Source organism: Xyrauchen texanus, chromosome 3 (assembly GCF_025860055.1).
Source record: "Xyrauchen texanus isolate HMW12.3.18 chromosome 3, RBS_HiC_50CHRs, whole genome shotgun sequence".
In the NCBI taxonomy this organism is placed as follows: Eukaryota; Metazoa; Chordata; class Actinopteri; order Cypriniformes; family Catostomidae; genus Xyrauchen; species Xyrauchen texanus.
This window is the reverse complement of record NC_068278.1, coordinates 22,631,078-22,657,597: the sequence shown is the minus strand read 5'-3', so window position 1 is coordinate 22,657,597 and position 26,520 is coordinate 22,631,078. Positions and strand designations below refer to the sequence as shown.

Here is a 26,520-nt window from a genome sequence, read left to right as displayed (position 1 = left end):
CTGCCTCTCCTTATCCTCCCACTGCACCCCACAGGCACTCCAGGCAAAGAGAGGAAAGATTGCTTGCATTTGTATTTGTGTGTTTTATACGGATGTGTGTCTGTGTGTTTTCTGCTCATTTAAACAATGCTAAATTTGTACGTATAGTCACATCTGATGTCTATATCCTACATGTATGTCTAATGTGTATCTTTCTCACACTTACACACACTCAAATCCTTAAAGACTCTAGAAGCTCAAAGCTGAACTATGGCACTGGTACCCCAATGTCAAGCCCCCCTCTGGCTCACCCGAAGGCCTCGTCCCCATCCTGCCATCACAACAGGAAGTCTGCTTTGTTCCTCTTTACCTCCCACCGCCCACATCCCCTGGCCGTGATGTAACCTAGCAGCAGAAAAACGCGGCCCTGCAGGAGCTCAACACTTCACTGCCGACAAATCAAGTTAGGATGGCATTTTAGCCACCCTTGAATCGATTACTCTAACGTGAAATCTGGCAAGTTGAAAAAAAAGCTACACTAAAGCTGTTGCCTGATGATGGAAGCAAGGTGTTCTTTTTTATTCTCATTCCACTTCCATGTTTTTGAGCACTGATTCTCCCAGTGTGCTTTCTGCTCTAGCATGGTAGAGTGAGCCATGATGTTTAGGACCTGCTTTTTAAGTGGAGTGAAGCACTCGGAAGTTCTTTCAAAAATTGAGACCCAGTGTGTTTTATAATTTTTCAATGCGAAAGTCCTGTGCATCATGTTAAGTGAATTGTTTTTTTTTTTACACACCCTTATGTTGTTACAAACCCATTTGACTTTCTTTCTTCCAAGGAACACACACACAAAAATGTAAACCAAAAAAATCTTATAAACGGATTTGGTTCAAGTCCAAAATGCAGAATGATAGCCTCAGTCAACATTCACTTTCATTGCATCTTTGTTCCAAATAATGAAAGAGACTGATACAAAATCCAGCAATATTTCCAGTGCAATTGTACAGTTTGATTATAGCTCAACTTCATCCATCATGCATGTTAACACTGTCTTAATCATACCATAACTGGCCTCGGCGTTGTGCGCATGTAGATGAACAAAATGGGTCTCCATACTTTGCTTTAAATAACCATGAAACACCATCAGTTACGTGACAGTTATGGGTGCTTCATATCAATATTGATAGGCTATAAACTTCATTTACCATGATGATTCAGATAGATCGCAAATTATTGCTTTGAACATTGACGTGTTTCAAGAGTACTGCATCTATAGCCAACATTTGGAAAGTGATCATTTTTATAAACTTTGCAAGTTCACTTGTAATGATAATCATGTATCATTTCATATTGCTGCGCTGCTCAGTGTTTCTCGTTATTACTCAATGCCTGAGCTTATAGAAGAGACAAACACATTGCATGCACACCTAATGACAGATGGATAACGGACCTTCCAAAAATCCATCTTTGGATTTGAGATGGTATTTCCTAGTGCAAAAAAACCCTAAATAAACTGCTGGAATATAAATCATGTGAGGAGATGGAGTACTGCTTGCCACAAAAACATTGTTATATGTTATGCATATGGATGTGCACACATGGAACTTGCTGAATATGTAAATATAAAAATATATTAAGATGAAGAATTACTAAGCAAATAAAAATAAGTGTACATGTAGCTAAAATGTAGACAAGACTTGGACAAGAGAATTAGAGTGAATGAGACTTGTGACAATATGTCAGAATAAAATGAATCAATCTACAATCAAATGAGTGTCTTAAAATAAAAAAAGCTTGTTGGATTACACTTATAGTAAATTGTGAACAACCCACTTCATAAATGTAATTTTAATTTGAACTTTGTTGATGAATGTGGACCTGTTCTTACAATGTTGCATGGATCATGAATGGGCACACAAATAAACCCTAAAATATCAATAAATACAATGAATTTGACAACATTTTCACATATTGTTATTTGGAAATAATTAAAACAGCACATTTAATAATTTTTGATAAATAGAGTAAGGGGCAGATTCACTAAACAGTTGCGCCACTTTTGCGTGGAGTATTTCAGTGCAGATACCTGCGTATTCAATAACCAACCACAATAATATTTAGTGTGTGCAATCAGCGCTGATATTGCGCTGTGTCTTTAAAATTTTAAATGAATTCATTGTCATTCTGTTCCATGCAAACACGCCTCCTTTCTATGTAAATTAGGCTCCTTAAAGATTGTGCTTCATTCACAAAACTCTGTGCCACCATCAAATGAAAGTAGTCTGTAAAATGAATTTTATTTAAAAGAGATGTTTGTAAACATTTTCAACCGATCGTTTCAATCAACCGATCAAATACTCATCAAATGATGTTGAAGAGTGTTACAACCTGACAAATATCCAGATGCACGGTGTCATCAAGGGCACGTTCTGCATGTATAAGAGATGATTCATGGTTCATGAGTCTGGATCAAAGTGATATACTGCTATATTGCGCTGAGAATCAGAACGCATGATCAGAATTGTGCATACAAATTGCGTTGCATTTTGTGGGTGTGTTTGCACCGTTGTCTGATCTGCATAATACCTTTAGTGAATCGGGCACTTTTTAGTAAATCTGCCTCAAAGTGTTCTGTTTAGCTTATTATGTGTCATCATCACACATAAAACACCTTTAATTACTATACATCTTTAGGTAGATTTGACCCAAAATAACACAACAAAAAGCTATTGTAACACACTTTAAATGTTGGGTCAAAGGGCAAAATCATTTATTACATTCTAAAATGCACAATCGATCACATTTGACTTTTTTAAAAGTGTAAGATTGTCATGCTAGTGTATGTAGATCTGTCTGTCTGATAACTCACCTCCACAATATCAGAGTTGGTCCTGCTCTCATGTGGCTCATTGTATTCGGTGTATTTGAGCAACACTTTGTCCATGTCTGTGCTGGCGTACTGGAACAGCTTGTTGGTACTGTTGAAAATGATGAGGGCGATCTCACAGTCACACAGCACGCTCAGCTCATAGGCTTTCTTCATAAGGCCAAACTTTCTCTTTGTGAATGTCACCTAAAGCAAGATAGAAGAGGAAAAATATGTTAAATAAAGGTCATTGCCTGAAATGACAGTGTAACACAAAGAAATAGCTTGTGGCGTAAAAACAGAGATGGATTACTCTGTGTGTTAGAGAGTGTGTGTTGGCTCAGGTGGTTGATTATTTAAAATATTCCTGACTCTTGAGTTGTCCTAAATACAGTGTTCTTTGGAAAATCAATGATCCTTTCTTTCCCTTTGTGCTCTTTTAAATTATCTGAAAAAAACAGACAATAGTGTAATAAGACTCTTTCCTCTCATAAATCAACAAAGATGACACAGTGATATTTTACAGATTCTGTATTTTAAGCATAAGTAAAATACTTTATTCACTTTTGTTGTTATTCCTAGATTCATAAGAAGAAAAATACCGTTGATATTTGAAATATCTCATGCATGCCCTGCAATAGATTTTTTATGTAAAAATAATAATGTAACAGTAACTCTGTCTGCCCCTCTAATACAAAAGTTCAGCTGTATAATTAGGCTTTTCTATCACAATAAAGGTTAAGCAAATTGGAGGGTAAAAGTCTGTATTACTTGAGGAAATAAGCTCTATGGGAGGCTAATTCTCTTTGCCTGGTGCTTCTGCGTGCAATTATTATTATTTTGTTTAGAATACGCACAGACATACAAACATATGCACACACAAACACACAAAGATCATCACTGCTATGGAGTGTTTGAGAGGCTGTTAATGACTTCTCAGTGCATGTTCTCATCTAAATTAGCAGCATTAAAAATAAGAAGCATCTCTGTCTGACCTCATAGTTTTCATGTCTCTTGAGCACTTTAAGCAGTGCCGGAGAAACCACACACACAGACCAGCTCATGACAAAAACAACACAGAGGAACCTTGAGGCCAAACCACTAAAGTCTTTACCTTTGGCTATTGAGTGAAACCAAATGTCCCTATGCACCTTTTAATTTGATACATGTTCCCGGGCAATCTATACATTATTTATTACATAGTTAAAATGCATAATTTTACAAAATACTGTATATTGTGTATGTGGTAATCACTAAAGCAATTAGCTAAGGAAGAAAATTAGCATGTATTAGCATAAGGTATTACATTCTTTGATGCTGCTAATTTGTTTCTGACGTTGTCATGGTGAAACAATTTAGCTTCTCTGCTATGTTAAATGCAAAATGATGATTGAGTCCTAGTTACATAAAAGGGTAGAGTCTGTTCTTGTTTCAAAATCTTTTTATCTAAATAATGAGTTTTAATAAAAAAATTATGGAATAGTCACAGACCAAAGTGTAGCCTTATAAAACATGAAGGGAAAGAACATTTAAGATAAGTTAGTTAAAAAAGTGAGTAGATGAAGTGAAGTTTCAGTATTTCATTTCATGTCACCACCTGGTTGTCCCTGCTAAATAAAGAAAAAATAAAACTGGTTTAGCTGGTTTCTCAGCCTCTCCAAGTTGGTCTCCAGCTGGACAATAAGGTGGTCTACCGTGAAAAGTGCCTGACCAGACTGTGAGACCAGCTAAGAACAGAAAAGCATCTTAGGCTAATCTTAGCTTAGGTCATTTTCTTTTTCATTATGTATTCATTATGTATTATTTTCACAAGTTGAATAGGATCTTAAAGAACACATCTTATGTTTTGTATAGCTCCTTTTGTGAAATGTGTGAAATAAAGCCAAAGTGAGACTTTTGACAACCTGAGAAAGCTTCTATGCTTTGGCTTAGCAGTTTTGAGAGGTTCTAGAGATTTGGCAAATGTGATAAGGTGTCAAAAGGATACGCCAAAAGCCTGTCATCTGGTTTGTTTGACCTCTAGCATGTCAACAGGTTGAGATGGGAGGAAAACTGAACAGTATGTTTGCTTAACAGACTAAGAATTTTGGCATATCTCAAAAACAAATAACATTGTCCATCATGAATTCACACATCAGAAAAAAATGCATAGTGATTTGCACTGGGCCGCTTACAGGAAAGGGGAACTAGAATCACACAGGCTCAGATATGAAGATATAAGGACCTTAAATAAATCCCTGTGGTCAAGCTACCAACTATGGGCAGTGACATCAACAACCACAGTCACACACAAACACCACATACTAAAGATACTTTACAGATCGTTCATGCTGGTCTCTTTGTAAAACTGCATGGTCATTTCCTCAAGTTAGACTTACCATATACTTTCACTTTGCTATGTATCTAAAAATGTTTAGGTACTGTAAAACCCTGTTTAATTTAAAAATGCTATTTTTACCTTCTGATGCATGGTGTCCACTAAAGTGGACAGATCTTTAAAAGTAATTTTAAACTATTCAGGATATGATGTTACATCCAAACAGCCATTTCTGATTGATTTTGACCATTACCTATACTTCTATATGACTGTCCTCTTTGTGTCTATTATTATTATTTGTATTATTATTAATTATGACAACATAAATTCAACACAGCTGACACATGTCTTTGGATCTCTGGAATCATCTCTTGTAATAAACACATGTGTAACTCTCTCAAAATATAATAATAAAAAAGGGAATTATTATATTCTTGTTTTGGAGTAAAAATTATTTTGAATATATTATTGTATTTATATTTTTTTATATAATTTGTTATAAATATTAATAATATTGATTTAATAATTAAATAACTAATAAAACAATGATTCAAAAATACTATATATTTTCTTCTGTTTGATTTAATCATTCACACATCAGAGGGTTAACAATGGATCTTACAAATTTATATTAGTCATAGTAATTCAGTATTGCTCAAGTCAAGTCTTTACACAACACACATCGTTTCTAAGCAGCTTCACATAAAATGATGCTTTAATATTTTTATATTTTTTTATATATATATATATATATATATATATATATATATATATATATATATATATATATATATACTGTATATTATTTGTCTTTAGAGCCCCAGTGAGCAAGCCAAAGGCGACTGTGGCAAGGAACACAAAACTCCATAAGATGTAGTAAATGGAGAAAAACAACCTTGGGGGAAACCAAGCTCACTGGTTAGTGATTCCAATAAAACAGTCTTTCAGACACTGGCCTACAAGATAGTAGAGGCAAGTAAAGAAATGATAGAAATGTCTCAGCTTAATGTCTCTTCTAATCTGATGATTAAGAACGTTACAATCCTACGAGCCTATCGGGATGCTATACTCTGATCACTATTACCCCAAATCACAGAAGTTCTAGCAAATGATTTTACCCACTCTTTCTTTCCTAAACCACAAAAGTTCTCCACATATAAAACATGCTGATGAAATGTGATCACAAGGGCCTTGAGTGTGATGTTCTTCCTTCTTCTCCTGCTCCCTACCTGCCTCCACAATCTTAATTCTTGTTATCTGTGAAGCTCACGAGCCTTCAGCAAGCCAGCGTGTTAATTGCAGAAAATGTCAGTTACAACACCTCCTCGATGTGGTGAGAGCCACAAAAACGGAGAACCATGCTTCCATTACAATCCTGATTTAGTTTCTTCGAACCCTGAACCTGTTGACCGCACAGTGTCAAGCACTTTTCACGTGGACACAGTCTTGACATGCATGACAAAAAAACTGGCATGTACTGTATGTAGACATAAATGTGTTATTCTGCAAGTAACAGTGAGGTGGGTTTAAACTACTGTTCAAAGCTCTGTATCCTAAATAAATAATCTAGAATAGTTTACTCAGAAATAAAAACCCCTTATGTGGTTTTCAACCCATATGACTTTCTACCGCGGAACACAAAATGTGAATTTTAAGGGTGAGTAGGGTGAGTTAATGAAGACAGAATTTTCTTTTTTGGTTGAACTTTTCCTTTAATGTGTTGTCCCATGAGCTAATCAGTACTCAAAATCACTTTCTACTATCAAATAAAGAATTAAAAAAGTCTAATAGCCTGATTTCCAGCCTTAACTTTGTATGTATGTGTGTGCATTTGCATGTGTGTGTGAGGGGGAGTTGGAGGAGGGAGGTCAGGAAGCACATTTGTATGCATTTCCTCTCATAACAGGAAGTGCCAGACAGCTTCCCCTTAACAATGGCTTCGCTTCTGCTTCCCGCCTCCAGAGCATTTCTTCCCCCGGGGAGTTCCTCTAGAGGACAGAGACAGGGAGGATGAATGTCCATTTGTCACCATCTACCCCTGCACCCTGATTCATTTGACCCAAATCCCCTAAATCTACCCACTTACACTCTATGCAATGGGAATGCTTATGGTGTACTGTAGTCTGGCAGTAAGGTTTGTATTGACAGTAAGGATATTTACATGATGTTAATATGCTGAACAAAACAAATGTTCTCTGCTTCCACTCTTGGAGTCCACTGGACATTTCCCTAAGATCCCTAAGAGATAAGAATAAATAGTACTGCTGTCTATTCCATATCAACATACAAGGGCTTTGGTATTTTTTTTTAATAAAATATAACTACTGTTTATGGCATTTTACAGTAAACTGACTGTCACAACATATGTTTAAGAGTCATGTGACATTAAGCATCAGATTCAAAACCTGATTGAGCATCACTAGCTGCAACAAAGATAATGATTTGAAGGTATGAAAAATTTAAATGAGAACGGTACTGAATAATGCAAAGAAATAACAATTAGCATAAGCAGAACAAAATAATTTTAAGAAGATCAATTCTAAGAGGAGAAATTCGGAGAAGTTAGAATTCGTGGAAGCAAAGGAATTTTTTTGAGAAGATGTTGGTGGAGAAGCAGAAGACAATGGGGAAGATTAAAAGATGAAAAAAAGAAAAAATGTGTTTCGTAAGGAGACAGGCTCAGAGGTAACGATCACAATAGAAAGGTGGGAATCGTGGAGAGGAGAGCAAGGGGTGATGGGATACCCAGAGGGCCTCATTATTTTCTTGCTGTTAATTTTACTCAAACTCTTTTGCACCTTTCTGTTGTTGATTGGAGAGACGCCTCTGTTGTCATGGGTGGCTGAATCAAGCTCCATCTCCATGCCATCACACCATCATGAGGCAAAGATGAAACGAAAGGTAACAGAAGCCTACAGAATGTGTGGTTGTCTACTTTGCCAAGTCAGTAAGAGGGGTGAAAACCACATCAAGTGCATGGAGTGCCAAGTAAAGTAAAGTATGTACACTTCTGAATAAACTTTGATCACATTTGGTTCAGTGAACTTTCACACTTAATATTTCTAATGCAGAAGCAATAAGTGACAACTGGCCATTGCATTAAACCTTTCTGAAGAAAATCATCTTTGCTAATGTCCTCTTTATACAGTAGGTTACAGCCCATGTTTGTACCTCAAAAATATGCTACATCAAAATTAATTGGATTAAATAAATATTTCTAATCATTAAATATGATTAAATTAACCTGATTACAATAGTTTATGCCAGAAAGTGAGTTTTAAGGATTAGATTAAGTAGAAATATATATTTTAAGGTCATAATTGCATTTTACCGTTTTTTTTTAATTGTAGTAAAGTCACTTTTCCCGTACTGTCCTTTACAAGTTAATAAAATTACACTTAATTAAAAAGTTTTTTATTTTCTCTGTCCCATTTTATATTAGGTGTCTTTAACTACTATGTACTACTCATATTAAAATATGAGTATGTGCACTTATTGTGCAACTACATGTTGTTCTGCAAAATTCTCACAAAATTCACATTTGCTGCTACTGAGGTTGAGGTACAGATAGGTTTAAGGTTAGGGGGTTAGGCTAAGGATTGGGGTAGGGTTGGGTTTAGGATTAGGGGTAAGGTTAACAGTGTAACTACAGATGTAATTAAATTCACATACTTTAAATGTTAGTACAATTCAACAATATGCATGCACATAAGTATATTGCATCAAATGCAAAAAATAGATAAAAAATAAAATTAAAATAAAAAGTTCATTGTAGTTAAAGGAAATATATATATTTTTTGTCACAAACACCAGTAGCTCTCAATCAGGGAGCCAGGACCCATTAGGGAGCCTCAGCAAACCAAGGGGGTCACATGATCACTTAAATTATTTTTAATATGTTATGTTATAATAAAAACATTTATTTAAATGTTAGAAACAAAATCTCTAAAAATCTATAATTCTTTGGCAATAAAATATGTAAACAAATCATATCTTAAAGGTAAAAGAGCCAATTGTCATTTAGATACAGACATCGCCTGTCAATCAACTTGAAAACGTGCATGCAGATTAGCTATACAAGCAAAGAACAATAATGATTCCTATAAAGAAGAACAATTAATGATTCCAGTGTTGTCAGATTTTACTGCTGATGTGAAATATTCTTTTTGATTGTAATCTTGACCAACCGTTTTTTAAGATAGGAGCTGCTCTTAAAAAATAGCTGCCCGAGAGCGTCCCAAAGATGGCTGCCAGTGGGCTGACTTTGAGAAAGAGTTTTCTCAAACTAATTTCATTTTCAATATCTACAAGTGGTTTTATCTTAACATATTTAGTCAGGTTTGAGTTTATTCTCCCTGCAAAACAAGGCAAGTCAGTGACAACACAACTTATCCACCCAATGCATAATGGTTTAACCCCTCATGCATCCCTTACCACCAAGTGCCACCTCTGCCCTACCCTTCTGGGTACCGGCCTCTACTGTACTCCATATAAGCCAGTTTCCACTGAATCCACAAAAGTTATGAAACGACTAACTATAACTGACTACCTATAATTTGTTTTAAATAATTATAATTTGGTTTGTGTTCAATGTGTATTCAGCAGCGTGAAAATTAGTCCGTAAGCATGCGCTTGTTAGCAATGTGGCTAACACTTTCATGATACAGGGGGTCCTTTCATATGATGTGCCCAGGAAAGTGTTTGAGTGGCTGGGGGGAAGAAAGCCAGGCTCCTCACACTGATGCCCTCTGTCTGAGCTTCTGGGCAGCCAGTCAATGCCGGGGAGGCCTGCTGGAGGTGCCTGTGCGCAGCACAAGTGTTTTCAGGAGGTGGGCTAGGGAGCCAAAGTGGCCGCCCAAGGCGACTGAGGCCTTGTGCCCATAAGCATGGCGCCAGAGGCAGGGTGGGCCACAGAGAAGCTGCCAATCTGGAAGAGGTGATATCAGCAAGGAAATGATGGGAGACAACAGCCGGGCCAAAGATATCTTAGAGAATTCAGACTTTAAATGCATTTTTTTAAAACAGCACCCCCATTTTTCATTTAAGCAATTTGTGGCCATACTATAAAATAGGAACAATGTAACATTTTGTGGCTTAGGACAAATATTTACCTTTTCATTCTGCCCTATCCAACCATCATGGTTCATCTTTGTCAAGGAACCAATAAGTTAGCTTGGTTAGCTATAAAAAAGTGATGATATAAAAGTTGGATGTATTTGCTAGAATAGAGTGAAAACATCTAAAGAATGTTGTGCTTAAGGTAACACCATTGAAGCAGTCTGTTGTTTATTTGGCTTTTGGTATGGAAAGATTTCCTTAAGAGGAAGTGAAAATATGCACAGCCCCAGCCACGTCGTCAACACATTAAGAGCTGGAGGGGAGAGAAAAATCAAAATGGAAAAGAAACAACCCTTTGTAAGTCAAAGGTCCTCCATTCTTGTCTTGTGATGCTTGTCTTCATGCTTCTCTTGCAGTACAAAGACGTGGGTTGTTTGCAACAGCCTCAAATGAATGGCAGAGAGGACAAGAGTCAATAACAACCACTGTGCCAGCTGTCGAACATGGCATGTGCACTATAAATAGAGTACAATTTATGTTTTCAGTAAAGTATCTACTATCTGCTGACCAAAACTTCTAGGTAGAATTTATGAACTTATTTTTATCACGGTTCAAGATCACAGTAGGTTTTGGCACTGCTTATATGTAAATGAATAGCTCACCCAAAAAGGAAAACCCTGTCATTTACTTACCCTCATGTTAATACCCATGTAAACCCCTATGCAGCAATTTTTTTTCTCCCACCACAGAACACAAGACATTTTTAAAGAATCCTTACACTGTAATTGCATACAAGTTTGTATTGCCTGGGCTGTCAAGCTACAAAAAGGACAAACGCATTACAAAATCCCCCATAAAAGTTATCCATACGACTTGTGTGCTCCATCCCATGTCTTCGAAGCCATATTGGCTTTTATGGACTCTGTTTTTGTCCTTTTAGGAGCTTGAGAGGCCATGGTCACTAAAGAATTGCATATAATTTGTGTATATGCCTAACATTTACAGCAAAATAAAACATTATTGTAAAGACTTAATTTCAAACTTTCAATTTCAAACTAGTCAAAAGTAAATTAATTTATTTGATACTCTCTGTGCTCTCCCTTTCTCCGTTTCTAACCCAAGACCTGGAAATCTGTGGCATTGACTCTCATCAGGTGTCCTTCCTGTATCAATCTCAGATCTTGAAGTCTGGTTGAGGGGAAGTGAGATAGAAACAGAGAGAGAAAGAAGGAGAGGAGAACACTGATAACACCAAGACAGGATGCTCTCTGTGCAATTCGATAGCCTAGCCAAAAACATCCTGACCCCCCCACCCCCCACCTCCATTTCTTTTCCTTTTTCCTTTTCGTCTGCCCTCATCATTAGTAAAAGAAACAGTGATTGTATTTGAACATGCAAAGTAGTATACAAATGTATATGCAGTAGTAAAACAACATTTTTTAAATGATAAGTGCATACGAACTCACCAGAGGAAAACAGATGATACATTTTCCTTTTCATAAACACAAACCTTGAAAATTCATACAATATACAGTATCTATTTTAATCTTGTTAACCTCACAACTTGTTTTTTCTTTCAAAATAAATAGAAAAAGAGAAGAGGGAAGTTTCTGGGTTGAGATCTACCTTGACTCATTCTTTCAGTGTTTAGCATGAGAGCTCACATGCATGTGAGCCTCTGGTTTCCTCAAGGGGGAGAACTTACTCAACCCACAAGTACTGGCTGACTAATGTTACTGTGCCCCTTCCGTCTGCTCCGCCTGACATACCCATTACTTTCCTCTCCTGCGTTTTTGCTTTTTCTCCTCCACTTCTCCACAGGCCGGCACACTATCTTCAATTATTGATCAACCCACCCAAGGTCCAGACAGCAGCCATTAACTGCACCAGTATGGTGTCACTCAGTCATATCAACTGTTAGTCAAGCTCTTTTCCTAAAAGACTGAGGAACTACAATTGTCTGTTTCTGTGACAAAGTGTCATCCTGTGAAAGGATGTGAGGACTCTGGTTGACTGTACAGAGAGTCGAGTTACAACACAAATTAAGGTGAGACATGAAAAGACAGAGAGAAGCACCTTCAAGGTTATTCTCTGTCAAACTGTGAGTGCTTTCCAGTTGTGCTGTTTTTCTGACAGGTCATTTTTTAAAGGCATCTATAAACTATATTTTCTCCAAAAGGGGACAAATGTAAATGTCAGGCCTAAAGAGGGTTTATTGATTTAGCAGTAAAACAAGCTTCTGTGTAACTCGCACCGATACAATCAATACAACTACAGTATCTGCAATATGTGGCTGTTTTTGTGTGTTCATGACTTGATTCTGTTTCTTGGCCAGGGAGGTAAAACTAACTAACAGCATTTTTATTTCTAAATTGTAATTGTATTTAAAAAAAAGACAGAGATAAGATGTTCTTTAAGAAGTAAATGTATGTGAAAAAGTTGGCTAAGAACGACTAAACAAAATAAAATGCTAAATTAATAGTGATTGAACTGTACCGGCAAGGAGGATTAATCAGATAGTTTTACCATTTAGAGATGATCATTTTATAGGGTTAGTCCCCCTTGTCAGTTCTAAAATCTAGCAACAATCAAATGCATTAAAAAATACTATTTTAAAAAACTATTTTAAAAAAATAAATGTTCAGTGAAAGTTAGGATTCAATTTTGTGTAAATGTAGTTTTCCTTTAATTTCAGAAATTTTGTGTACATCTCATTTGGTGTAATTAAAATGTATCATGCATATATCAGCATTATCTGCCACCCAGCTCGGTAGATATTGGTCTCTGCATTTCTCATTGAAAAACCCATATCGGTCAACCACTAAAAAATATTTGATCATTTTAGTGCCATAACTCCATGAAAATAATAATTTGGTGAATTACTAACATAAAAAATATAGCCTATTGAATTATTTATATATCAACATTATCGGCATACCAGCTCTGTAGATATCGGTATCAACACTGGTAATTGAAAAACCCACATCGGTCAAAGCGATACAAATTATTTCATTATTTTAGTGCCATGACTACATAAAAATAATAATTTGGTGAATACCAACATAGAAAAAGATATTGTATTATGCATATATTGGCATTATCGGCCACCCAACTCTGTGGATATCGGCATGGGTCACTGAAAAACCCATATTGGTCACCCAATAATAATTATAAAATGTATTTTATTATTTTAGTGGCATAAATTAATCAACATATTTATTTTGTGAAATACCACCACAGGAAAAAAACAGTAAAAAAAAAAAAATATTATTAAAATATAGCATTATGATGGAACTAAAGTGTTTGCCTTACGTGTTCAATGAGAGATGTCACAAGGCAGGATCTCAACAACCTCTACCTGAAAGCTGAATTTAACTACTAGCTAAGGCAAAAGGGCCTCTTGAGGGCCATCTTCTACATCTGCGTTGACTCTACCTACAGTCCTAATCATGTAGCATCACCCCACCATTGCCATATCCATTCGCCTCGTGTTTGTGTTCTCCACCCACCCTGCCCCATACTGAAGTAATATTCCACTGCCAGAAGCAAAAGGTGGAGGCATGCCAGGTTGACGCCAACAATTAGAGTGAGCACACCTCCTATTTGGTCTATTTTGGCTTAAAATAACACACGTTGGTGTCCCTTAAGCTTCTGTCAAGAAAGCTGTCTAAATCTAATTTAAGGTGGTGAACAGAAAGCCTTTAAAGGTGAACTGTGCAAAAGTAATGTTGGCTTATAAAAACAGGTTTCCTGATCTTCAGTTGGTTGGACCGATAGTCCCGTCCCAAATTCGCATCACTGGTTGTTCCAATGTTGCTGTGTTGGGCTGGTTGGGATGCTCAAAAAAAAAGAAAAAAAAATTGATAGTGCCACAGATCCAGTGTTAAAAATGTCAGGAAACTGACCTACAAATGGCTCATTTATAGTTGACTGGATATTAAGCAGGGATAGAAGAAAGTATTTTAACATCCAAAATATGTATAACACACTTAAACGTAACATTTCTGGACCATTCTTGTCCGCGTGACTCACCTGTCTGTTGCGTTCATCCATAATCCGTGTGATCTGAATCTTTTTTCTCCCCATTGTCCCCGTCTTTTCTTCACTCTCTTTTTCACCAATGAACTTTATGCTTTTTGTCCCTCTTTTTTGTCTTGCACTTCTTCAAACTAGACTTTCTTCTCTCGACTTGCTCCACTCAATTCAAAGATTCCAGTAGCTGTACCTGTAAAAGACAGAGAGAGGTAGGCATTAAGTCAGATGAAATATGGCAAAAACTGCAGCTTTAAAAACACGGAAAGGCAGAGCCGAAGCCACATGGGACAACAAATAAAGACAAAAGAATTTGTCGACATTCCGAGGCAGCGCTGTTTTCTGCCATCAATATCATGCAAATCAGATTCCTGTGCTTCAGCTGCGACTATGAGTGTAGACAGCACTGTCATGCTCTCTTTACAGTCACAGAGAATTTGACAGTGTTTTGGAAGTGCCACTAACTTAACAGCTCTAATCACTTGCAGTGTAACGTTTACTGCCAACTGAACAACAAGCAGCTCTGCTTTCCTAAAAAAAAATACTGGCGTAACATCAGGTAGAAATGTCACTAACTTGTTTTTGTAGAATCGGAACTGAACGAACAGATTGGAATTTCCTTTCTAGCTGAAACTATAAGGATCAGCTCATTGAAGACAACAAGACTAAGGTACAGTGGCAGTTGCTCCAATATATCAGGCTGTACTGTAGAGCATGATTTATTTAAAAAGATGATCCAGGTATCAGAAGATCTAAGGAAGAACCTCAATACAAACCTAAGCCACCCTGATTTACTTCTCGTCAAAGACACTGCACGAGCCAATCTGGAATATGATCACGTCATCACGTCGCAGCTTTGCTCTGCTCTCAGGGACAGAGGGAAAGAGGGTCTTTATCAGGCCCTCATGCTGAGCTCTTTCTGCTTTTGAAAGGCTGCCCTCAACCGAGAAGCTAACCTAGGCTTTCTATAAAGTGCTCGTAGCTTAGATCCACACAGTGTGAGAGCTAGCGATCACAGAACACACGTGTGTGTGTGTGTGTGTGTGTGTGTGGCTGTGTTTGTGTGCATGTGCGCACCTCTTTGGTGCAGTAAAGTAGGCCAACCCGATTCATCTCTGGGAAGAGCGGCAGAAGTGTTGTTGTGTTTTATTCTGACAGTAGAGGTGATAACGTCCCTCGTTATGCAAATGAACGTCCCATTATTTAAGCTCAGTGTAATGCAGTAAAGCTGTCAGTGGTGTCACATTAAAAGCCTTCCATCGCTTTCGCTTTATTCTCCGTCTCTTTTTTCTTCTTCTTTTTGCTTGTTTCTGAACCAGATTTCACCTGCCACGACGAGCAAGAAACATTGATGTAGATATACCTAAATGATATGCTACTCTGTCTGTTCTCAAGTCTATCTGCACTTCCATCCTTCTCTCATTTATCAATAATCAGGTGTTTATGGGTGGAGTAAGGTTTCAAGTGGTTGAGAGACTTTTCCATTTCATACGCGTAAAACCACAAGCAAACTCTAATTCCATTGGCTCAAATCCATCTTCATATTACACGGTGTGGCTAATTGACAAAATTCCACACAAAATTGTTGAATTCCTTTATGGCTGTTGAAATTAATTTGCCAAATACATATATTCTGTGTTACAAATACATTCTTGTGGTGCTATTGATATGTTTACTCAATTGTGCTCAATTGTCGCTAATAATAACTGCAATTAAGTTTATAGTCTATTAGCATCCAAACAACAGTGCTCGTGCTTCAAATGGAGCTGTTAGTGAGGCTGTTAGCGAGCACGTCTTAACACGTAAGTGACGAAATTTGACATGGCTTGATGATTGTTTAGAGGGCCATTGTAAAAGACATAAAACAAGGAGCAAAACAACTCGACTACAAGCTGGTGATAATGACGGTTCGCCTGTGTAAATATTTACCCATCGTGCAGCCAGCAGAACGTGGCATCAACGAGTGCGGTTTCGCGGGGTCACATTTTAAAGCTGATTAAGTAGTTAGCTCAATCAAAACAGGGACTACGGCTCTCACAGGAGCTTCCTCATTGATAATGACAGGTATGTAATCCCTGACATTCTACAGTCTCAAAAGCGAACCTGCTGTGCTTTATGTAATTTTAAATTTATATTTGAACATATATACAAAGAATATAATTCTATAATCATGATAACCTTGCTGCAAAATCAGTAAATATAAATGTAATGTAATAATACCCACCCTTAAGCACTGGGGCAACTGGAATCTACCAAAGCACAATCTCTCTCTCTGTCATCCCACTCCTTTAGATATACACATGCTCATACTCATCTACTTTCAGATTACCACAGATGAGCACAATCCAATTTACACCAGTAAAGACAAACTACAGTACAGACAAGCTGTGGTTGATCAGAAGCCAGAGGTGTTTTACATATAAAAACAGTCCTGTTGCCGCCATACATGCACTTACATAAACTTCTGCAATACACAAGCAAATAACACGAATAATGGGCAAGGCTGTGGTTGACACTCAAGTGTTACTGAACTGTAGCCCTGACAAAAGCATGAAAGCAAATAGTATGTGTGTGTTTGAGATTGAATATGTGTGTTTGTGAGGGTTTTAGTGTTTAGTATGAGCCCTCATGCCAGAGAGGGAGAGAGTGAGGCAGAGACTACTAACAGGCTTTCTCTGCCATGCTGAGCCAATTCACTAATCCATAGCCAAAGCATATGGTGAGGGTGAGAGAGAGAGAGAGAGAGAGAAGGCCAAGAAAGATCCCTCCCCACTAAGTGAACCTCAAGACAGGCTTATTATGACTGGCAGAAGAAAGCATGGAAGAAGGGTCCCCATCAAAGGTTGAAGGGTCACAGAGGTATATGGAGAGAAAGATAATAGATCTAGATCCTTAAACTAGGGATGTGTAAAACTACAATATTCTAAAAATTCACTACATTTTAAAATATGTTATTTAGGGATGTAGTACCTAATATCGTACAGTATTAATAACTACTCTGTCTTTAGGAAGCCCTATATAATTAGGGTTCACCTTAGAACAATTTGACATGTTGTGTAGGGGGTGTTTCCATAAGATGTGTTCTTATATTAAAAGCCAGACAGAATCGTAAATAATGTGTTTTTAAAAGGACACCGTGGGAGGGATTCACTAAGAAAGAATTGTGCTCTGCTGTTTCACTGGTTCAGCACCCGACTGACTTAAGGACAAATGCAGATCAGGCAACGGCTGTGCTGAACACAATATGCACAGTGCAACTGTCACTTTTGTAAATGCTTTACAGTCTACACTATAATGAGAATTATTTACAAAGGAGGCATGTTCGCATGGAAATATACGAAAATGAGTTATCTAAATATTGAAGACGCAGTGCGATTTCAGTGCTGATTGTATCTGCTTTAACTAGATTGCGGGTGGTTAGTAAATAAGACACAGTTTGTTGTGCTGAAATACTAAGCACAAAAGTGGCACAATTTCTCAGTGAATTGGCTCCAGTGTCTTAAAAAATACTAGTTAGAAGAGGAACACTAAAAAAACTAACCAAGCGTAATGCAACACCCAAACATGTCCTTCTGCGTGTCTATAGCAGTGGTGCTTTAAAGGGGATTAATTTAAAGACACAACTTTTCCAATAGGATTTTACTATGCAAACTGTCTAAAAGCTAAATCAAAGCACACTGTCAGCATGCTAATTAATGTATTGACACTAAAAATATATATAAAACTAAATAAATAAAATAAAATCTAGACAAACTAGTCAACCTCACTAATAGACTTGTCTGTTGTTGGATGATGAGTTGAGTTGTCAACCTTCATGACCCATCCCTACACTAAAGCCTTTTGATTTTATATATATTGGGCTCAAAGCAACAGCACAAAAAGCAAATAAAGAACAAAGAAAACAAAGAGAGAAAGAGAGAGAGATGTGAGCAGGTCTCTCTCGAGGAAAGGGAGGAGAGTGTGCCCATCTGCTAACCATGCCTCTCTTCCTCTGCCACAGATGAGAACAAGAGCACAAAGGTGGTGGGGAATAAGAAAAAGCACTGGGGAAAGAGAGAAAGGTGGGGATGCCTGCACTGGCACATCATGAGGTGCTGTGTGTTTTCTCTCATCTTCCTTTTTCTTTCTCCCTTAAAAAACTGGAACTGCGAGGCCAATAAGTAAGTACATAAACAGGCGGAATTCTGGGTCGTCACGTTCCCTAGTGTTATATAAAAAATATATATATATATATATTTTGCATGCGATTGTATTGTCAAAGTCCTAATAAAGTGAATATGACTCTTCGTGCTCAGCGATATCGTTTGTAAGAGAAGAAAAACAAAGCAACTTTTATTTCTCTAAGGGGTCTCGTGTTGAGAATGAAAAATGATTAAGATGCAAATATCATGAATTACATTTGTAAAAAGTACAGAAACTGTATCTGATAATGAAACACTTGTGAAGAGGATGCATGGAAAATTTGATGAGATATACAACTCAAGCAAGTTTCAGTCTCATTGAGTCTTGACACAATCTGTGCGATATGGAGCAGTTGAAGTACAGCCCTGCTGAACTCTAACCAAATTTAGGTAATCTGTACATTATATTTACAATCAGATATGAGCTGATTTTTCAAAAAAAATAGAACTCAGCACAATGTTACCACCCTTCGTATGTTCTCTTCTTTTCCATCCCTTTTACTTTCTTGCTTCTTTTTTTTTTTTTATCAACGCACATCTGCAAGACATTTGGTACAAGTGTGTTTTTTGAAAAAAGGGTAGTATCCTCTATCCTCATATGGAAATGTGGTATTTCCGTATGGAGTTGTGTCTTTCAAAAACATATTACAGGGCAGAAACTAAACATTTTAGGACATGCATAATACATTAAATAAACCCTCACTCCTTTAAAATAAACTTCCATTTCCTTAAAGAGGGAAAAAACTATTTTTAATACGTCTTCCAAACAATTTGAATACAAGGGCATGCTTTTGGACTGTCTTGAATTCTAAACAATTATTCACATTTACATCCTAAGAACTTACATGTTGTAATCCTTGAAACTAAATTAATAATGTTATATACACCCAAAGGTTTCTCTTTAATGCACATATTTATGGTGGTGTGGCTTTTTTATTTAGAGAAGATGAGAGGCAGGGAGGCCATAGCGAGGAGAGGACTGAAGGACTAAGCTGAAAAGTGGATATAAATCTCAGGCATGGAAAAGACACAGGATGTTCGACCTGTACCTGAGATCAGGATCAGTGTGGCAGGAGCCCAAAAATGTAATTTCAGTCATCATTTACTCAACCCGATGTTGTTTCAAACCTGTATGACTTAAATTTTTTCCATGGAACACAAAAGATGTAAGGCAAAATGACAGCCTGAATCTCAATCAAGGCCTGTACTAAAATGGGCCAATGGGGGTGTTTTGATCTTTAGAGTGGGCAAGTGGTAGTCTCTTCTTCGGACAAGAAAATTCTAGAGGGGCAATGCCTCTCCCCCTTACACCTGTCATGGTCTCCAAAAATGTGTCCACGGACTGCGGACAGTGACGCTTTCTGCCTGTCAATCATTTTGCGTGTTTTCATAGTATTTTAGTTGCAGCCAGTGGCACCTGCAGCTGTAGCCATATGCACTGTGTGTACCATGAGCACTCTGACTGACCTAAGAAATATTTACTTTCAGAATATTTCACCAATCATGAAATGCGTCCCGTATTTCTGTTGGATGTTAAAAAGAACTAGTAAGTTTTGCTTTTTTAGAACGAAAAGACTGTCTGAACGGTTGCTGGAAGAAATGCTTTACCAGTAGTTACATGAACGTTACTCATACTCAAGAAAATAAAACAAATGCTTATCTCAAAGTCACCAGAATCGAATGCTTTAGTGTTGTTTTTTGCACACACAAAAAATCTCCTGGAGGAGCATGCCCCCGGACCATCATAGATATAATTTATTACCCCCCACAGATTTATGTGCATACCCTCATATTAAATCCTGAAGTTGCCCCTGGTTGCAGCAAACTATTGAGGCATAATGCATTTTATGCCATGTTGTTCATAACAGTTGTCAGTTGAGGGTGCTATTTTTTAACAAGCGTTTCTGCTATCAATCGTAAAGGTAATTTTGGTAAATTTGGAGTGCAGGGTTTTAGAAAGAGGGGGCATGGCTAATCCAACAGCTCAGTCTTGTGGAAGTATAATGGCTGAAATTGCTAACAGCACCTTTAAGTTGTATTTTAAATTTTCATTTTGGGGTCTCCCAAAATCAGTGCTAGCCTAAAGTGTTGGCATACATTAAAAATATAGCTGTGCTTGCAGATGGATTTTGATTATTGTTTTATGTTTGACACACACACACACACACACACACACACACGTTGTGTTTCCATGTTTTATGGGGACTTTCCATAGACATAATGGTTTTTATACTGTACAAACTTTATATTCTATCCCCTAAACCTAACCCTCACAGAAAACTTTCTGCATTTTTACCTTGTCAAAAAACATAATTAAGTATGATTTATAAGCTGTTTTCCTCATGGGGACCGACAAAATGTCCCCACAAGGTCAAAAATTTCGGGTTTTACTATAAATACACGCTCACACATACACACACACACACACACACACACACACACACACACACACACACACACACACACACACACACACACACACACACACACACACACACACATTATACACTCACCTAAAGGATTATTAGGAACACCATACTAATACTGTGTTTGACCCCCTTTCGCCTTCAGAACGGCCTTAATTCTACGTGGCATTGATTCAACAAGGTGCTGAAAGCATTCTTTAGAAATGTTGGCCCATATTGATAGGATAGCATCTTGCAGTTGATGGAGATTTGTGGGATGCACATCCAGGGCACGAGCTCCTGTTCCACCACATCCCAAAGATGCTATATTGGGTTGAGATCTGGTGACTGTGGGGGCCATTTTAGTACAGTGAACTCATTGTCATGTTCAAGAAACCAATTTGAAATGATTCGAGCTCTGTGACATGGTGCATTATCCTGCTGGAAGTAGCCATCAGAGGATGGGTACATGGCGGCCATAAAGGGATGGACATGGTCAGAAACAATGCTCAGGTAGGCCGTGGCATTTAAACGATGCCCAATTGGCACTAAGGGGCCTAAAGTATGCCAAGAAAACATCCCCCACACCATTACACCACCACCACCAGCCTGCACAGTGGTAACAAGGCATGATGGATCCATGTTCTCATTCTGTTTATGCCAAATTCTGACTCTACCATCTGAATGTCTCAACAGAAATCGAGACTCATCAGACCAGGCAACATTTTTCCAGTCTTCAACTGTCCAATTTTGGTGAGCTCTTGCAAATTGTAGCCTCTTTTTCCTATTTGTAGTGGAGATGAGTGGTACCCGGTGGGGTCTTCTGCTGTTGTAGCCCATCCGCCTCAAGGTTGTGCGTGTTGTGGCTTCACAAATGCATAGCTGGAAATACCTCGGTTGTAACGAGTGGTTATTTCAGGCAAAGTTGCTCTTCTATCAGCTTGAACCAGTCGGCCCATTCTCCTCTGACCTCTAGCATCAACAAGGCATTTTCGCCCACAGGAATGCCGCATACTGGATGTTTTTCCCTTTTCACACCATTCTTTGTAAACCCTAGAAATGGTTGTGCGTGAAAATCCCAGTAACTGAGCAGATTGTGAAATACTCAGACCGACCCGTCTGGCACCAACAACAATGCCACGCTCAAAACTGCTTAAATCACCTTTCTTTCCCATTCTGACATTCAGTTTGGAGTTCAGGAGATTGTCTTGACCAGGACCACACCCCTAAATGCATTGAAGCAACTGCCATGTGATTGGTTGATTAGATAATTTTATTAATGAGAAATTGAACAGGTGTTCCTAATAATCCTTTAGGTGAGTGTATATTAGTGCTGTCAGTCATTTTAAATTTGTAATTGCGATTAATCACAGATTTTTAAAAAGTGATGAAATTTGACTCTAAATATTCTTTTTTTCCTGTCAAAATACATTTATTTCCATCTTAGAAAAAAAAAAATTATACAATGTGTATTGAAGCAAATCCGATGCACTGCATTCTGCATAACCTGTTAATGGCGATAGTACCTAAGCTAATATTTGGTTGTTATATAACTGAAGAAAAGTGGTTAGTATAGTTATGGTGCACATCTGATTTGCATTCCACTTAAATTCCTACTGACTGTAAGTTGAATGTTATCAAAACACTTACAGCCAAGTACAGAGAAACTAAAAGCAACAGTAAGGCACACAGTCTCATTACTTTAAGGATTCATCAGTGTCTCTCTGGGTTCCTCGACACTCATCCATACCCTCAAGACCCCCCAAAATATGACTGGATAGAGAGGCAGGAAACATATGCATAAAGACATGGCATGGTGGAAGGATGTGACATCAGCAGCCATAGACAATCAAAGGTGTAAAGGTGCTTCCTTTCCTAAACTGTTCCAGTGTGCACAAAATGGGAACCAAAAACTCCTGCACTTCCTTCTCCAGGCCAAAAAAGGAGCAAAAAGAAGTAAAGAACAGAGAAAAAAAAAAGAGTTGAGGGCTCGAGCCACCACAGCTGATTGTAAACAAACTGCCCTCACTGATGCAAGCACTGACCAAAAAGGCTTGTGGTTTTTATTGTTGCAAGCACTTGGCCAAAATGATGACCAAAACTGTACTAACTACTTTTTAAATATGATGAAAGAAAAATCACTGCATCTACACCTATATTAGATTCAAGCTCTGCTTATTTTTCAATATATTTAAATATAAGTGATGCATTTCTTTATTTTATCACCATAAACTCACTTCAGCCAGAAGAAGAAAAAAAAAGATGATAAGAGACATTTTCAAAATGTGAGAATTTATTAGCAAATGTGTAGAATTTATGATGAACTGCATTTATGTAATGGCAGTGATTAGTGAAAATCTCTTTTCAGGTGCTAGATTAGGGCACTGGGTGGAGGAATTTATTTATGTGACACAGGGTGCTCTTTCGGGGCTCTCTGCAGCAATACTTTATTAATTAAATATTGCTACATGTACCTTAAATAACATGCCATCACATATTATTCCTCCTAAGTCCAACTTTCTTTGATGAACAGCAAAAATGTTGACATGGGCACCAGATAACACAAAATATAGCATGCTTATGTCAGGTTTGTTATTTTTGGTTTGAGTCAAGTTTTAAATCACCTTCACTCTTTCTATTTCATCTAATTTCTTTAATATGTTGGCTTGACTAAGTATGTTGGCTTTTTCGAAAATCACTAAACCAAAACCAAAATTAGATATATATTCTCTATAAAAAGAGAACTGTTTTAACCAATTGCATCAGTGTTGACTTTACTCTGTGCGCGCGACATGTGTGTGTGTGTTTATTGCCTTGTATTAAAGATGCATTTTGGGCAATCCAATCGCAATCACGTAGTTGGTAATTAGCATCTCTTGACCACTTGTATTGGAATTTCAAGTGGAAGGTCACTGTTTTCATGACTGCATACAATCATTACATCAGTGCATTGTGCAGTGTAAAGTGCAGTGTAACTGCATTTTAAAAAAGGACAAAAAAGCATAAGAACTAAAAGAATGATGAAAGATCCATCTTTTAAACTTTCAGACAAGGCTTTGTCAGGCCAACATCAAAGTGTGTCTTGATACTGTTACCTATCTAGCTCAACTCTTGAGTTCTGAGAGTGAAATAATAAAAAAAGTAAATTCTTTATCATTTTCCAATAACACAGACATATCTTGATACAACAGACAAAGACTCTGTTAAAAAAAGAACAGTTGTATTGCTCTTTAGTATGGCGGCACGTGACATAGTGCCACAGTGGAAAATGGGATGAAAGGGTGTTAACAGCAGTTACATCCTTCACAAACTCAGTAAATAGTGAGGGTGGCCCACTAAAGCCAGAACTGTGGAAAGTGAGAGTTGTCTTTCAATTAGCGATTGGTTATTGGCCCAAGGAAAGCATGAAACAACAAACTGTGTCAACTCTAAATGAAAGAGGTGCGATGAAGCCAGCTGCTCAGCTGAAAGATACACACTGAGAGAATCAAGTATTGACTGATCACTGTCCAATTCTGGCTGGACAGGTGTTACCAAAAAATAAGGCAAAAATGATAGCCCCTGGAGTGGCTTACCCTGCTTACAAGAACAACATAGCTGGTCACCGTCATATGATTTGGTTGTATGCTGGTTCCCTTTATAGTTTAACTAGCTTAAATAGCAATACTCTTTAGCCAGCCAGCTACATTAGCAAGGTTTTACTGGTGAAAAACATGGCTATGCTGGTTCACCAGCTAGACCAGCACCAGACAAGCAAAACCCAGCATAAAACAGCCTGTGCCAGCATGGGAATTTATGGTGATCTCAGCTAGTATTTTCAGCCCAGGTGTTTCAGGTCTCCTTGTGAAGAGGGCAATGGCCCTACACTGGGCATGCAATGGAGATTGCGTGGGCTGTTTTAGGTGGTTTTAAGGGTCAAAATTCTGAAGATGTTAGCTTGAAGTAGTCCTTAGACTTCTGGGTGAGTTCTTGGTATAGTGGAACTGAGTTAAACAAAGAAAGGAGAACTGAAATAAGGCCTACGCTTGTGTCTTGAGCATGAGAGAGAGAGAGAGAGAGAGAGAGAGAGAGAGAGAGAGAGAGAGAGAGAGAGAAGGACAAACAGACTTGTTTGCAGAACTGACAATTTATGTAATTAATTCGAATCATCATCTACATTTCTAATATGGTTTGAATAACTGTATTTCTCAGCATTAGGGGAACCGGACCAGACCCAGGTGTAACCTCTACTCTGATGCACAATGCTTGAGTCCAAAATGGAAACAGGATTAGTTGTTTACACTACACCCTTGATAATCCCACAGAAACATTTTTTTTTTTCCATGAAGAAAAACACACCAAATTAAAGAGCAAGGAAGAATAAAACCCCAGAGGCCCTGAACTTGTAAACCAAGAGGCCCTGAACTTGTCACTACAAAAAGACAAGGTCTGACATCTTCACCCAAACACATTATAAGCTGAGAATGACAATGTCTCTTGATGTTATCCATGTGGTGTTGAGGGTTGGGGGTATGTGACTGCAGACAAAGTCATGTGACATCCCCGCAACACCAGACAGTATACCCGGCTGACCCTCTGATTTTTTTTCATTGCACATTTTCCTCGTACCCTCTTCTCCCTCTGTACCAAGATATTTTAATCAGACTTATTAAAAGCTTTGTTCATTTAGAAATCTCAGATGACGATTTGTTTCACTGTACCCTACAGCGGTCCTGTGAAAAGAGAATTAAATTTGATCTTCTGACAGCAATTATTAAACGCTCCCTCCTGGCTTCAATTAAGCCCAGAGGCTAACACAGCTCACCAGGCAAGAGTGAGGGCCAAGATACTTCCTTTGCCACTTTATCTCTCTCTCTCTCTCTCTCTCTCTCTCTCTCTATCTTTAGATTTTTCATTTGCAACTCTGCTAAATCTTATTGCAATGATTTACAGAGATTGTGGGTTTTTTGGTTCCTTCTTGCAGTGGCTTTACGAGATGCTGGGTGAAGTGGGGGTGGGGGGTGGTGGGATTGGGCGTGGGGGGTTGTTGAGGGGGTAAAGTGGAAAAGGGAAGTTAAGCAACATTTCTTCTGTGTCTATGTCTATGATCGATCAGCAGTGATTGCACTAAAGTTCTCTTTATGAGTAATGTTTCAGTAATGATGGTAAAACATTCTGGTACCATATGTTTCTTTCACATTCACTGTATTTAAAAAGAAACAAAAATGGTTAAAAAGCTGACAGCTATGATAATATCATCAAAACAAAAAGTAATCTGAAGTGTAATGGAATTTTCATAGAGTGGGGTCCAAAAGTTTAAATCCACCTTGATAATCTGGGATTCAAAATCGTATTTAAATCTGAGAAAATTTTAAGCAATAAAAAAAAAGAAAGAAAAGAAATGGAAGCGCAGCGTAGTTCTAGCGGGAAGACTAGCAGCTGTACATCATCACATCATTAGCTGGGTAACTCCTAGCCAATCGCATGTAAGCCATTGCTTTATAAGTCTTCTCACAATCTATCACATTGCTGTTTCAGTGTGCTAACACGGCAACCTCCATCACCCCACCACCACCAGTTGAGCCCCGTCCCGCACGGGGGTAGGCTACACGCCCCTGCCTACTATCTCCGGCGGGATATGATGGTTCCGAGTACAACTCCCTCGGACTGCTAGACAGGGCCTACGCCAAAGAGAGACATTAC

At 37.9% G+C, this 26,520-nt stretch overlaps 1 protein-coding gene across 6 annotated transcripts in view; it reads right to left on the bottom strand.

The window, feature by feature from the left end:
* mef2cb (myocyte enhancer factor 2cb) overlaps nt 1-26,520 on the bottom strand; it is an 83,882-nt gene that overhangs the window by 30,957 nt on the left and 26,405 nt on the right. For all 6 annotated transcript variants that reach the window (XM_052101828.1, XM_052101837.1, XM_052101862.1 and 3 more), the window contains 2 exons: nt 14,253-14,445; nt 2,849-3,052 (listed from right to left, as the gene is read on the bottom strand). In XM_052101828.1, the coding sequence (XP_051957788.1) occupies nt 2,849-3,052; nt 14,253-14,306 (258 nt within the window). In that variant the 5' untranslated portion in view covers nt 14,307-14,445. The remainder of the gene's footprint in view (nt 1-2,848; nt 3,053-14,252; nt 14,446-26,520) is intronic.